We start from the raw sequence: 16,125 nt of genomic DNA on the forward strand, positions 1-16,125 counted from the left end.
CATATTTACAGCTGTATGCTAGCAAATTTCGCAGTCAAGTAACTGAAAGCAACAACAAAAAGCAGCATATAATCAACTAGCGCTTGCTGATCAGCACGCTGAGAGAATGAAATGAAAAGTCAATGTTAAAATTTTATATAAAAAAATATATAATAGAAAAATAGCAATAGAGTCGCCGGTGAGCTCCATTATGTGTGTGTGTATCGCAGTGTGTTTATGCGACGTATGACTCTGCGTGGAGTGCTGTTGACGCTCTGTAGGCTGCTCGGGAAGTTAGTGAGCACAGCTGTGCGGTGGTTATAGCAACAGCTCAAGCCACCTTTCTTTTCCAGCGCCTGTTTATTCAGTAAGAAAAACACGCCGACACTGAAAAGGCGACTAAAAGAACGGCTACAGCTACAGCCAGCTAAAAACACTTGCCATACAATTTATAGAATATACTAGATCTTCTTTTTTGTGTAAAGTAAAAGAGCAAAAAAGCCATCGCAATTTCCGCAATGCAAACGGCAACAAAGTACCTGAGATACGCACAGCTTCTTGCCAGTGTTGTGCTCGTGGCCTGTGTGACCACCGCGGCGGCCAGTTCCTGCGCCGGCTGCGTGGATTTGGATGAGCTGAACTTCGATCAGACGATTGAGCGGTTTCCCTACGCGCTAGTCAAATTCGATATCGCCTTTCCGTATGGCGATAAACATGAGGCCTTCGCGGCATTCTCGAAAACTGCGCACAAAGTCACGAAAGAGCTGTTGGTGGCCACTGTGGGCATCAAAGACTACGGCGAGAATGAAAACAAAGAGCTGGGTTTGCGATTTAAAGTGGATGATAAAAGCTTTCCAGCTATTCTGCTCTTCAAGGCTGGCAAGTTGGAGCAGTTTGTGCGTTTTCCCACACACTTGGATGTGACATTGGACAATTTGAAGCAATTTGTGACGCAGCACACGGATTTGTATATCGGACGCGACGGTTGTCTGAAGGACTTTGAAGAATTGGTCAAGAAATATGCCAACAAAGCGGATGACGAACAAGCGGCGTTGATAGCAAAAGCAGAGCAAATGTTGCAGGGTGTAGCAGGCGATGAGACGAAGTCGGCGAGCGCCAAAGCTTACCTGGTTTATATGCGAAAAATCAATGAGAAGGGTTACGATTATGTGGAGGATGAGACCAAGCGGCTGCAACGTCTGAAGGCTGGCAAGGTGACGGATGCCAAGAAATTGGAATTGCAGCGAAAACTCAACATACTCGAGGCGTTTCGTGTGAACAAGCTGACGAAGTTGCGGAACAGCGATGAGCTCTAAATCCAGTGTTGCTAACAGTGCAGACGCTTGTAGAATTGGCATCAAGCAGATAAAAATTAAATGAAGTGAAGTGCTTTGAAGCCATGTACAAGTGCGTAGACATACATACATATGTATGTACATACAAATACAACAAAAACGTAATGTAGTTATTTAAGTGTGTGTGTGAAGGGACAAAAGCGGCAATAACACAACAATTTAACGGTGAAAAGCGTTTGTAATGCGTAGCTTTGTGCTTAGACTAAATTATATTAGTTAATACATATGTATGTATGTATGTATGTATGTATGTATGTATGTATGTATGTATGTATATATGTATGTACACAATAGTTTATTTTCGTTTCATTTAATAAATTACTTGTTAGATTTATATAAATAAATGTATGTATATGTGCGTATTTTTGGATTTCAATTTTTTGTTGGTAACCCCTGGTTTGTTGTGCCGCCAACTTGTTAGAATTCTGCCATGGTAACCAGCTTTTGGTATACCGTTGCGTATGGCAATAAACCGAAAGCAAATAATTCGGCAATCCGACAATATTGTGCTGCCATAAAAAGGCTTGGAGCGTTCACATTATAGCTTTCTTTAGGTAACAATAAAAAAGAAACAAGAAAACTGCGCCAAAGCCATAATATCGGCCACAGAGGCATTTTTTATAGCAAAAAAATATCTTTATTCCGATTTTGATCGTTCAGTTTGAATAACATGTTACAAATATGTATCATTTTGGTAGACCACTTTTTACCATTTTTCCGCTAGACACATTATGCCATCAGTGTAAACCTTTTTTGGCTTCTCGGCGAAAAACTGCGGCAAGTACACAGTCACAGACTTCTCTTTAAGCCAACTTTACTCCATTAAGGGAGTTCTGCATTGACCGAAACAAACAGTCCGATGGTGCAAAGTCAGGGTTATATGGTGGATGCAACTAAATTGTCCACCAAGCTCTGCCAGTTTTTGTCGAATCATCAAAGAGGTGTGTCGTCCAGCGTTGTTCTGACGGAAGACGAAGCGCTTTCTGTTGATCAGTTCTGGCCGTTTTTTTCGATTGCTTGCTTCAATCTTATCAGTTATTGAGAGTAAAATGTAGAATCAATCGTTCGACCAGGCTGGAACAGCTCATAGTGGATGATTCCTTTGCAATCCCAGCAAACACTCAGCATAATCTTTCGAGGCGTCAATCGCGGCTTTGTGACCATTTGCTGAGTTTCAACACGCTTGGACCATGATCTTTTTCACACATTATTGTCGTATTTGATCCACTTTTCGTCTCCTGTTACTATTCGCTTCAGAAATGGTTCGATTTCATTTCGTTTCAGCATAAAATCACAGATGTTAAATCGGTTCATTAAAGTTTTCACAGACAATTCATGTGGTATCAAAACAGCGAAGTTCTTTTTGTAGCCAGGATTTTTAAATGGTTCAAAATCGTTTGATAATGAATGTTAAGTTTCTTAGCGATCTCATAATTCATAAGCAGCCAGTGACAGTGTGGGTTAATCTTTTCCATAATTTCATTGACTTTTCAACCATATGTCGAGCAGAGCGAGGTGCAGCTTTCCTTGTAATCCTTGTAAAATTTCTTGAAGGTCCCTGGCCAAATGAAAAACGCTTTCTATACAAGCATTTGATTCCGATTGCTTACTTTGTATGGCAGCTATATGATATTGGAAGTGGTTCCGACAAATGAGCGTCTTCTTGAGAAGAAAAGTAACGGGTTTTTTTCAATAGGGACGCAAAGTAGACCGATAAAGACAGCAAACGACGCCATATTTTTCCCCACCGTTTTGACGTTTCCTTTCAGTAAGGTAGCCATTCGATCAAGGAAATACGATCCAACATTGAGTCGAAATTATTGAAATTTACTACCAAAATTCGAAGTCAGTGTTCTCAACTTTAAGAGCGCTATGTCCAATTTAAGGTCATCATAATCGTACTGTCAGATTAGCAATTGAGCGTTTAGTGGAAAAATTAGAATCCACAGGCACATTACAAAATGTTTCCAGTCCTATGAGACAAAGAAGTGAAGGCAAGAATAGTGCTGCCGCTAGCGCATCAATTGAGGAAGTCCCAAATCGGTCTCTCACACGTCGTTCTCAGGCGTTGGGCATCTCTGTGACGAGTTTTGCGAAAGGATCTGGACCTACATCCTTACAATATCAAATTGAAGCAAGAACTGGCCACCAGAATCGTCGGATGTTCGTGAATTGGGCTGAGCAACAACTTGAAAATGATCCGGATTTTCATCGAAAAATTATCTTCAAATATGAGGCTCATTTCTGGCGGAATGGCTACGTCAATAAGCAAAATATGCCTTATTGGTCAGACAGCAATCCATACGTACTCCATGAGCCACCATTACATCCTAAAAAAATTAAGGTTTGGTGCGGTTTAAGGGTCGGCGATGTTATTGGACCGTACTTGTTTCGTGATGATTAAGACCGGCACGTTACTGTGAATGGGAATTGCTACTGCTCAAAAATAACCGAATATTTTTGGCCTGAATTGAATGATACGATCTTGGACAATATTTGATCTTAACAGGAAGGCGCCAGTTATTAATTTTAGCATCTTCTGATTGAGTGCATAACTCAATTTGTCCAGCGGTTCACAATAAACTTCGGTAATTGCGGTATTATCGGACAAAAGCCGAAAATAAACGATTCCTTTGAAATCCCACCAAAATGCAACAAAACCTTGTGTTTGGTGACTATCGACCTTCGAAGTGGTTTGAGCCGGCTCTTTCTTGTTAGATCATAATCTCTTGCGCTTGTAAACAACACACTTTTCGTCGCCAGTAACAAAACGGTTAAAAAATGAATCACTTCTTTAACGTTCGATAAGCAAATCACAATCGTTAGTGCGACGAAGTAAACTTCGTTTTGTAAGAACATGAAGAATCTTTATGTCAAACTTCGAAGTTAATCCTGGACGTACTTGTAAACGGTCGCCTTAGACAAATTCATTCTTTTGTAATCTCTTTTGTTGTTATTCGATGATTTGCATCGACCAACGGCTTTATTTTATCTACATCGGCTTCAAAAGTTCATCTAGGACGTTTTGTACCCTCAAGATCGAAATTTTGCAAGACAACTTTGGTGACGTTTGGTCAACACATTTTCTCCGTACATATCACGTTATTTCCGCCCTAGGTTAGATTAGGTTAGGTTAAGAGGTTGATCCAAACATGGACCTCGCTTGGACAGCTTGGAACGCCGGTCTATTGTGTTGTCTAAAACTCTTATATAATTGATCATAAGACTGTTACAAATCGACAAAGCGCTTCCAGCCTATCTCAAATTTGTTGAGACGGCTAACGCCAGTTTCGGCAATGTCTCCTGCTTCCCCGACGATGAGACTGCAGAGTTGTTTAATAATGGTTGTCCCCAAAAAACATAACGGATTTAACTAGTTTCATTGAGAGCATCAAATGGTTTGAGCGCACCGTTGAAACATAGCCAGCGTTTATTTAACCAGGTGCCAGCACTCCCACTTATTTACCTACCCACCTATAAAAATAATTCGAAGTTCTCTTGGAGTGACGTATTTGAAATCAAAAAATTATTATTAAAACTTTAGAATTGATTTTTTAAGTTCGAAGACAAATATATGTGACCTGGTCTACGGAAAGGGGGCTTAGGTGTCAAAAAATCTTTTTTTTCACTTTTTAGTTGATTCGGATGGAAGATGAGATGATATGAGATTTCCCAGAAAACTAGTTTTCGCACGTTAGCTCCCTTTTCTTAGACCAGGTCACATATTATTTTTGGGGGCTAACTGTGAAAAACGGCGAAATATATTTTTTTTTACTTTTTCCTCAGCCGAGTGTTGCAAAGTGTAAATATTTTATTTCTGAACTTAAAAGAGATTAAAGATTTTTCTTTAATTTCAATGCACAGCAAATCATTTTCTAAAATACATAAAAAGAAATTCTCACCGTTTCATTAATTCTGTGGCATTCAAACAGTTACATTTCGGACTGAACACTTAAATGCATTTGTGGTTTCTGTCTGATGCGTTTTCAGCTCACATCCACTGTACACTCGCCTAAGGGTATGCAATGTGATGTGAGCAAAATTGTTTAAAAACAATTGCGCTGAATCACCCTGTAGAAAGTGATCAAGCGGAAATGGTGCGCTGGAAGAAGCGTTAGGTAGAGGTTGGGACGAAATTCATTTATTTTTTATAGTGGTTATTGCAACCAAATGGTGTGGAATCATAAATGCATAACTGCATACCCCGAAATATCGCATGCAACAGGATCTGTTGATCTTGATCGTGGAAAAAAAAAGTGATTTATTGAGAGGAAATTTTGTTCGTTATTAAAAGTGATTTATTGAGAGGAAATTTTGTTCGTAGCACTAAAAAAGCTTCGACAGTTGTAATGTTTTGTAAAAATTTAATTTTATAAGTAGAAGAATCAAGTATATAGATCGGAAGATAAAAAATATAAAAAATATTATAATATTTTTTGATTATTTCTATATATATTTTGAGTGACATGGTTGAATTCTGTTGGTTCAATTATAAAAAAATGAAGTTTTAGAGTTATTCGCTATTTCACCAAGTTTGTAAAAAAATCTCTTCTACGATTGCGAATTAATCTCATAGATAATGGCTATGCATTGACCAACGACTGCTTATAATATTTTGTAATTAACAAAATGGCAGACTTTTAAAAAATGTGTTTTTTTGAAGAGTTATATGACGTTTGGCACGTCATAATTATATTTTTCACACAAACAAAACACTAGAGCGCCATTAAACAGAAAAATATACATATATACATAAAATAAGCAAAAAATAAAAACTTGTAGTTTTGAGAAAAAAGTAAGTTAAACTAATAGAACTAAGAGAACTGAGCGTCTACACCTTACACAGCTGTAACTAAAATATACATATACATATGTATATATCCATCTGAAATTTTTTCCCAAGAAGCTACTCATTTGTCGACACCGTCGATATCAGGTCAATAGTGTACAGCTGGCATACAATCTATCCGATCCAAAATAAGTTCTTGCATGGAAACTTCTTTATTTGTGAGAGGTATTCTAGCTTCGGTGCAGCTGAAGTTAACCTTTAACCTGCGCTTGACGTGAGTTTTAACAGAATCTGCGGCCTCACTATCGATACCTGCTCCAGTGTATCATACCGTGGGAACCCCAAATGCTTACAGCGTAGTCTTGCCAATGGGGGATAAGTGCACAAGATATCCTCTATACTTACCCTGATGCCCTGCACTAGATATTTTCTGCAGTTTCTCAATCTGTCAACCCCATCCTACGGGCGTTTTTCGCCACCAGTGACCAGAGTGTTTTCACCATGTTCCTACAGTTTTTTCTATCGGGTGCTAATAGGAGCTTTGTGCACTTCCGATCTACCGTTTTGCACATGACTTTTGCAGTTTTGCACCCAGATAGCTCGTTCAATCGTGTTTTGATTTTCCTTACCATGCTTCTGTCGAGATCGTCGTATAGACAATGCATGCGTTTCCCAATTTTGATCACGATTTCTGATGTTAGCCGTGCACCATTCTTTGAATCTCGTCTATTAGTTCATTGCCCTCGATGCTTTTGTGGCTTGACACCCACTAAAAGTGAAGTTGCTTACTTTAAGCAACACTTTCCACTTTTGCCCTGCTTCCCAAGACATTTCTGGCTGATATGCAGCACGAGGTTACTTTATTGGTTCCTGCTTGGCTGTCTACGTACTTGTTGACTCTGGAATTGCCTGCGGTTGCATTAGAGGACAGCTCCGCGGCTTTCGCAATAGCAAAAACCTCAGCTTTAAATATACTGCAGTGGTCGGGCAACTTAAAATCTTGCCTTATATCTAACTCTAGACAGTATATTCCCGCACCAACTCTATCGTCCATTTTCGAGACATCCGTTTAAATGTTTAGAGTGTTGCTCGTAGCTAATATACTTTTACGCCAGTATTGGGGTGAGTTATTGCTTTACAGAACGTGAAATTCCGTAATAAAGTTGTAAGATTTGTAAATGTTGTTCAGGCGTAAATCCTTCTATGATGAAGTCCCAAACAATACTGAACAAAAATAACATGATATCGTGTTCTGTCAAAAAAGGCTATTGAAAAAAGTACCTCCAGTTGGATCATCCGTTATAAGAAAGTCTTCTGTACTCTACAATAGATGAATTGTATACAATTTTTATTTGGATTTGAGATAATCTTAACTGTAAGTAAGAAACTCTGCCTCACCACCAGACACCTTTTATCGTAGGTCCTCTTAGAGAGCGACTACAGGATCAAGGAAACTAAAAATATTCGAAAATGGCTCAGCAATTATCAAAGTTTTAATTATACTGTAAATGTATGTACTTTCAATTAATTAATTTATTAAATAAATTGCATCTTCAAAAAAATGTACCAAAAAAACTACTTTTTTTCTGACTAGCAAGTGGATATAAGCAGAAAGGCATTGTATGATTTATTACCCGAAACATATGAGTTCTTTATATAAACTAAAAAAGATTAATGGTCTACATATATTTACGAACTTTACTCTACGCTGGCCACGTGTTTGGCCGATCCTGATTAACACGGATTAACCATAAAATCTTTTGTACTCCTGCTTTAGCGCTTCTAAGATGCTTCGTCTAATGCGCTTTCATTGATATCATTTTTTATAATTATATATATATATGCATATATATATATTTATTTATTTATTACAATACATATATTGCAATTTTTGCTTATATAATGCAAGAACAACTGTACTAAATCATTCACCGCAGAGCACAGTGCGCCCAACTTGAGGAAAGGTTTGATATAAAAAAGTAATTAGAAGCAGACGTCATTAGAAATATTCGTATGTTGCATATGCAACTTAATAGCGAATGCTGGTGAGACAACAAACTTAGTTTCAGCAAAAAAAACAAAGAACAAAAAACAGCAAGAAAAAATAGAAGCGACGGAGTGGAAAAATCAAACACACCAGCAGAGAAGCTGAGAAAGGGAAACAAGTGCTAAGGCATGGCAATAAATCTACCTAATCATCCTCCGTCCGACACGATGCAATAATGCAAAGTGCATTTCCACGCACACACACACACACCCCTTGCAAGGCAGGAAAACCAACAAAACACACTTGCAACAAAGTTGAAAGATGTGAAAAAGACGCTTATAAAAACACGAAATTTATTTTGGGCTGCTGCAATTGCAATGATCCGAAGCAAATAACGCAAAGTCACTTAAAATTACACAAAAAATAACAAAAAACACGAAGCAACAACAAAAACCAAAAAAAAAAATTAAAAACTACAAAAAAATTGTATTGAAGAAAGTATGAACGTGCAACGTTTGGAAAACGCAGGGAGGAAAATTGCATCCTGTTGCATAAAACACACACACACACCAGCGCACACACCCGTACACACCGTTGCTTGTGTAAACACAAGTGCATCGCAAGAACAAATAAAGACGGTCAACGCGCCAAGTGGCAGAGTGGCACAGCGAGCGAAGTCAAACGCCAATCTGCCCTTATCGCCATTCTCACATTCTCCCATTCGCCTGCCGCTCACACAGTGTGCGTTATTTTTGCGCTGCGCTCGGCTCCTTCGCACTGCAGGTCCTTTGAGCTCGGCATTTTCCCATCACTTGGGCCGGGATAGTGGTCTCAAGTGCGTGTCGCCGCAAAATTTCGTTAGTTTTGTAACGAATTTTGGTTTGTATTTGTAAAAAAAGAATGAAAATGCCTCTCCCTGCACTTTTGATATCTGATGCGAATCAAGCAAAAACAACGGCAAACAGCAATGCAATGCTATATGCAAGAGCCTTCGTCGCGTCGTCAACCTATCGCAACGGCAGGTAGGAGCAGCAGCGAGTGACGCGGTGCACTGTGGGATTTAGTTGAATAAATCTATATATATAGAAAATATAGCTGCCGTAGCTGAGAGTATAAACGAAGATTGTGGAGAGCCGATTCGCCGCCGTTCGCAGCAACTCGGACTGAAGTATGGAACGACTTGGCGCATTTTACATCGAGAACGTAAATTGAAAGCATACAAATTACAGCTTGTGCAAGTACTGAAGTCACTCGACCTTCCCAAACGACATCCCTTCCCTCTGTGAGCTCTTGAAAAGTTCCACGAAGATCCGATGTTTCCGAGCCAAATTTTGTTCAGCGAGAGGCCCATTTTTGGCTCAATAGGCATATAAACAAGTAAAACTGCGGCATTTGGGACGAAAAGCAACCTGAACTGGTTCAAGAGCTGCCAATTCATGCTGAAAAACCACAGTGTGGTGTAGATTGTGAGCCGGTGGAATCATCAGCCCATATTTCTTCAAAAATGATGCCAGTGAGAAAGTAACGGTCAATGGCGATCGTATCGCGATATGATAATCGAATATTTGATGATTGAAATTGTAGCGCGTGATCTCGGCGATATTTGGTTTCAACAAGACGGCGCCACTTCCCACTCATCGCATCAATCAATGGATTTATTCAGAGAACACTTCGTGGGGCTGATAATTTCACGTTTTGGGCCGATCAATTGGACACAAAGATCGTGTGATATCACATCATTAGAATTTTTCCTGTGGGGATATATAAAGACTAAAGTCTATGAAGACAATCCGTCTTCGATTCAGGCCTTAGAGCCAAACGCGTGTCATTCGCTAGTTACCAGTGGAAATGCTCGAACGAGTCATCGAAAATTGAACTCAACGGGTGGACCATCTGCGACGTAGCCGCAGCCAATATTTAAAAGAGATAATCTTCAAAAAATAAATGCTGTAAAATGTTCTTTCGAATGAAAATAAACATGCCCCATTAAATTTGAAGTTTCTGTGATTTTTCTTTAAAAGAGTAGGAAACCCCGAAATGGATTATGGAATGGAAGATATTTTGTCCTTTGTGTTACTCGAAAACTCCTTGAAGTGCGTCACCTCATAGATCGACGAATCGTTTTGAGCTCAGCTCATTTATTAAGGCGATCAATAGTAATCCCAGTCACTTTGCGAGGTTCTTCAAAAGTTGTCCACCGAGTTACATATATCAATATCAATCTGGCCCTGCTGCACTGGTTTGGCAAAGAGCGTCCGTCAAAATATTTGGTCGCATCACTTGTATACCTATTAGACCGAGTACAGACAGCACACTTACAATTGCGGCGAGATTGACTTTGCTAAGCGCAAGCTGTTCGGAAGAGCTGTTACGATTCATTTTAGTCTAGAAGGATCTCGCAGTCGAATAAGTTCTGGTTGTTGTACAGCATTTGCTGAGCTCACTGGAGGTCAATAGGTACAGAGCTAGTATGCAAGAGGACATCGGACAACCTACTGATTTCTAATCGGATAAAATTGGTGTAAGAAGTGCCTTCCCTAGAAGGCTCATCGGCTTTACAGTTTCCGGCGATTCCGCTGAGACTGGGAACCCATGCAAGTTTAATATGGAAAAAACTTAAAGCTATAGCTAATGAGGCCTTGTGCTCATGGTCTGGTACTGCTTGATTAGTTGTAAACGCACAGTCAGCGAGCTCTAAGCTTAGCCCTCAGTTATCTATACCTACTGCTGCCCTTATGGCAGCCACCTCCACTTTAAAGACGCCACAGTGGTCTGGTAGCCTGAAACTAGAGTTGATGGAGAGCTCTCTACAGAAGACTCCACCTGAAGTTTGAATAGGTCTCCTTACCCTACGCTAATTTCTACTAACTTAAAAAAAAGTATATACTGGTTTGTCAAAAAAGTCTTGCGGTATTTTGACTGAATTTTTGTTTTTATTGAAATTGTAATGAATTTTTTATGACTCATTCCCAGCTCTTGACCGATGCTACGGCTGCTACTATGCCGGTCTCTTTCGACCAATTCAGCGTGGAGCGTGGCGCATCTTCGACCACCTCTACACCAGAACGAAAACGTTGAAACCATCGTTGTGCGGTGGAAATGGAAACTGTATCGGGTCCATAAACTGCACAAATTTTATTGGCGGCTTGAGATGCATTTTTGCCTTTATCGTCGTAGTACTGTAAAATATGCCGTATTTTCTATTTATTTTGCTCCATGTTTGCGACGCTATAACTCACGAACGACTTAAAAGAAACGACAATCAATCAAACACGTGTTAGCGAAATGAGCTTTCCAAAAAGGTATAGCATGACCCGATGCGACGAATAAAACTAGAACTACGCGCTTCAGCGCCAACTTGCGAAAATACCGCAAGACTTTTTTGACAACCGATTATGTATATATATTTGGTAATGTCCTACTGTGCGGCATAATATTTCAAGCGTGTGTAGGTATTTGGTATATTGTTAGCCGTCGACTGCTTGTGCGTGGTACGCATGCGCAACATTGGCCGCGCGCATGCTTCGCTGCGTCATTGCGTGCCGAGCATGTGTACACATTGCAACCCTCGCTGCCTTCCTGCCACATCCCTTTTTAGCCGTTCCCCATTATTTTCCTTCAACTTTTTCCAATGTATAATTGTGTGCGTGTGTGTGTTTTCCTTTATCGGCCGTGCGATCAATGCGAATAAATTTTATAGTCGAAAATATATTGGCATTTCTTATTCTTATTATCGCTCTTGCCTCGATCAATGCCTTGGGCTGTACGTTTTCCTACTTTATTCGCTGTGTTTTGTGTTGTCTTACCTTTGATGAAAATGCATTTTTCATTGGCATTGCCATTGTTGTTGTTGTTGTTGCTGTTGCTGTTGCATTAGTGCCTTTGTCTGCAAGTGACTTTGTTGTTTGGCAAGTGATTATTATCACCTGTTATAATGCGTTCTTTCTTACTGCTGCTTCTACTTCTACTTCGACGTCATCTCTAACTCAATTCATTGTTGGTTCGCTGGTGCGTTTGCATTTGTATTTAATTCTCTCTTTTTTTGCCCAATAATGGGTAATGCTAGTTTTAGCGTTCGGTATTTATGATGCTAGTTTATGTGACGTTTAAGGTAAATGTGAAGTTTTTAGAAATAATTTGAATTTATTGTTGTGATATCAAGTCATTTGGAGATATACTTGTACATATGTATATATGTATGTGCCTATTTATGTCTGATAAAGAAGAGTAAGGCAAGAAAATAGAATTAGGATCAGTTTTAATGATTAATAAAATACAATTGATAAGTAAGTAAGTAAGTTGAAAATAGAAGAAAATGTCAATCCTTTATATAATCATTGGGAGTTCTTAATTTATTTATATATATACATATATGCAGAATTGAGCTTCTGATAAACATGCACCTGATTTCTCAGTTTGACTCTCTACAGCCACCTTGTTTCTCTGCGATCTTGTTAAATATCGGGTCGAGTCGAAAAAGAACACGTTTCATACCCAAATATCCACCAAAATCTTTCGAACGGATCCGCGAGAGATGTCGAGCTCTCTTACCATCTCTCTAACACTTGCTTGATGGATTTCAAGCATCATATCCTTCATTTTTAACAGTTCAAGAGGTCGAAGGTCGCCCAGAGCGGAGAATGTTTTCAACGATCTCAATTTGTAGTATAGTAAAAAGAAATCCATTACTTTTCCAGTAAGAAAATCCTTCGTTTGTAACTTTATTTTTATACCTTTGCAAGCTGTTGCTACATAGTAAAATAGTTTTGTTCACCTAATCTCCTAAAACAAATCGAAATAGATAGGGTTACAGTTATATTAATAAAAATGAGCAGGATGACGATGACAAGACGAGACGAGTTGTAATCGGGGTGACTATCTGGGTCCCCGTCCGTCGGCCAAGATGTACAAGAAGTAACTTGAGTAAAAATGAAGAAATCTTGATGAAATTTGGTACGCTTGTTCCTTGGCATAAAAAATATGGTGGCGTTCGTAGATAGGCGTAATCGGACCACTGCATCACCCACAAAAAGCCATTAATCCAAAACGTATAAAAAGACCATAACTAAGCAATAAATTAAGAGAAATAATGTAATTTAGGATAGAGGATTGTAGAAATAAACGGTAACTGTGGGTTAAAACATTGCATGAATAATGCTTTTAGAGTCATCAGAAAGCCATCTTATGACCGAAAATTGTTGCATCCCACCGAAACTATTCAAGGCCATCGGTACCGAATATGTGGACCCCAGCATCTATAGTTGACTTTTGACAGAAAACATCGGTCAATGTATAGGATATATTTACAATTTGAATTCAAAGATAATATTTTGCTGAAAATAGTATCTCTGTGTATCAAAAATGTGTTCCCTGAGCCCCCAAATACCTAATCTAAAGATTTTCGAACTTTCTGATGACTTTATACCGCATATATCGGCCAATATGTGAGTTATCTCAATGCAAATGAGAGAGCGTGTTTAACTCATAACACTTTGTGCCTATTAAAATTGGACGAAAACTTTACCTAGTCCCCATACTTGTATAACAAATATCAGGATTTTCGAACATCCGGAAAACTTTACTCCATATATATGTGACGTACTTTAGTGAAACCCAAGGAACCTGATTTTGTACGTGGCATGATAACAGTTAATAAAGATAATAGGATCGATATTACCCTAACATCCATATACTACAAATCTTATGCTGATTTTTTCGGTCAGTGTTTGAGTTATATAGAGTATCTGTATAAATCAAACTGCTTATTTTCCGATCCTCATGACATTTTACATTTTTAGGTATTTTTTGGAGGATGGAGTCATGTGTAGAAGTTCACGCAAGTGAGGAAAGTTCTCTGATCGCCATTCCCTTGGGGGTGGCCAGAAACGATTCTTTTACATATGGCTCAAGCAGCTCTCGACTTCCGGTCTTTGACAAGTATCCTCTGGGTAGCCTAAGAACATCCGTTTGAAGGCGAGCTAAAGTGAGAAGGCGAAAAATACCAAACATAGGGTTGTGTGCTCTCCTGTCATCAAACAAACAGTCGTCGCACTCACGACTTGGCTCTCACGTCATTTTTGACAGTCATAACTTTGAAGTTGTAGATAATTTCGTCAATTTAGGAACCAGTATAAACACCACCAACAATGTCAGCCTAGAAATCCAACGCTGGATAACTCTTGCCAACAGGTGCCACTTCGAACTGAGTAGGCAATTGAGAAATAAAGTCCTCTCTTGACGAACAAAAGCCAAACTCTATAAGTCACTCATAATTCCCGTCCAGTTATATGGTGCAGAGACTTGGACGATGACAACGAATGATGAGTCGACGTTGCGAGTTTTCGAGAGAAAGGTTTTTGCGAAAGATTTATGGTCTTTTGCACATTGGCCACGGCGAATATCGCATTCGATGGAACGATAAGCTGTACGAGATATACGACGACATTGACGTAGTTCAGCGAATTAAAAGACAGCGACTACACTGGCTAGGTCATGTCGTCCGAATGGTTGAAAACACTCCAGCTCCGAAAGTCTTCAACGCAGTACCAGCCGGGGGAAGCAGAGCAGACCTCCATTCCATTGGAAGGACCAAGTGGAGAAGGACCTGGCTTCGCTTGTAATCTCCAATTGGCGCCACGTAGCGAAAAGAAGAAACGACTGGCGCGCTGTTGTTAACTCGGCTATAATCGCGTGTCTACGCCAGAAAAGAAGAAGAAGAAGGTAATTTTCCTGCCATTGACTCTTGCAAGTTGCAGAATTATCAAATGTTCGGTTACACCCGAATTTAGCTTTTTCTTACTTTTTATACTCTCGCAACAAAGTTGCTAAGGAGAGTATTATAGTTTTGTTCACATAACGGTTATTTGTAAGTCCTAAAACTAAAAGAGTCAGATATAGGGTTATATATACCAAAGTTATCAGGGTGACGAGTAGAGTCGAAATCCGGATGTCTGTCTGTCCGTCCGTCCGTCCGTGCAAGCTGTAACTTGAGTAAAAATTGAGATATCATGATGAAACTTAGTACACGTATTTCTTGGCTCCATAAGAAGGTTAAGTTCGAAGATGGGCAAAATCGGCCCACTGCCACGCCCACAAAATGGCGAAAACCGAAAACCTATAAAGTATCATAACTAAGCCATAAATAAAGATATTAAGGCGAAATTTGGCACAAAGGATCGCATTAGGGAGGGGCATATTTGGACGTAACTTTTTTGGAAAAGTGGACGTGGCCCCGCCCCTACTAAGTTTTTTGTACATATCTCGGAAACTACTATAGCAATGTCAACCAAACTCTATAGAGTCGTTTCCATCAGGCATTTCCATATACAGTTAAAAAATGGAAGACATCGGATAATAACCACGCCCACCTCCCATACAAAGGTTATGTTGAAAATCACTAAAAGTGCGTTAACCGACTAAGAAAAAACGTCAGAAACACTTAATTTTACGGAAGAAATGGCAAAATGAAGCTGCACCAAGGCTTTCTTTTTAAATTGAAAATGGGCGTGGCGTCGCCCACTTATGGACCAAAAACCATATCTCAGGAACTACTAGACCGATTTCAATGAAATTCGGTATATAATATTTTCTTAATACTCTGATGACATGTATGAAATATGGGTGAAATCGGTTTACAACCACGCCTTCTTCCAATAAAACGCTATTTTGAATTCCATCTGATGTCTTCGCTGTATAATACATACATTAGGAACCAATGATGATAGCGGAATAAAACTTTACACAAATACGGTATTTGAAAAATATGTAAATGACGGATAATGAAATCTCGATTGTCACTTTATCATGCGAGAGTATAAAATGTTCGGTGACACTCGAACTTAGCTCTTCCTTACTTGTTATTAAATGCTTTTCCGCGTTCCTCAGATTGAATTGACCGCTTTATACAATAACTAATGCGGATTGTGGACGAAATGCGATTAGAAGACACAAAAACCCCAACTGCCTTATGACGTGGACGCTGCGGATACACTTCGTCCCGTGCATTAGCATTGTTG

At 39.3% G+C, this 16,125-nt stretch overlaps 1 protein-coding gene across 1 annotated transcript; it reads left to right on the forward strand.

Moving 5' to 3' along the window:
* Positions 1–272: 272 nt before the first annotated feature.
* Positions 273–1,590, forward strand: LOC120771298 (protein windbeutel-like). Its single transcript, XM_040099233.1, has one exon. It carries the CDS (start codon positions 498–500, stop codon positions 1,293–1,295), a length of 798 nt encoding a protein of 265 aa, XP_039955167.1. The 5' UTR covers positions 273–497; the 3' UTR covers positions 1,296–1,590.
* Positions 1,591–16,125: the final 14,535 nt, after the last annotated feature.

Source organism: Bactrocera tryoni, chromosome 3 (assembly GCF_016617805.1).
Source record: "Bactrocera tryoni isolate S06 chromosome 3, CSIRO_BtryS06_freeze2, whole genome shotgun sequence".
NCBI lineage: Eukaryota > Metazoa > Arthropoda > Insecta > Diptera > Tephritidae > Bactrocera > Bactrocera tryoni.

What these genes read in the sequence shown, in the direction of transcription:
- LOC120771298 (XM_040099233.1), top strand. Translation starts at nt 498, where the DNA reads ATGCAAACGGCAACAAAGTACCTGAGATACGCACAGCTTCTTGCCAGT.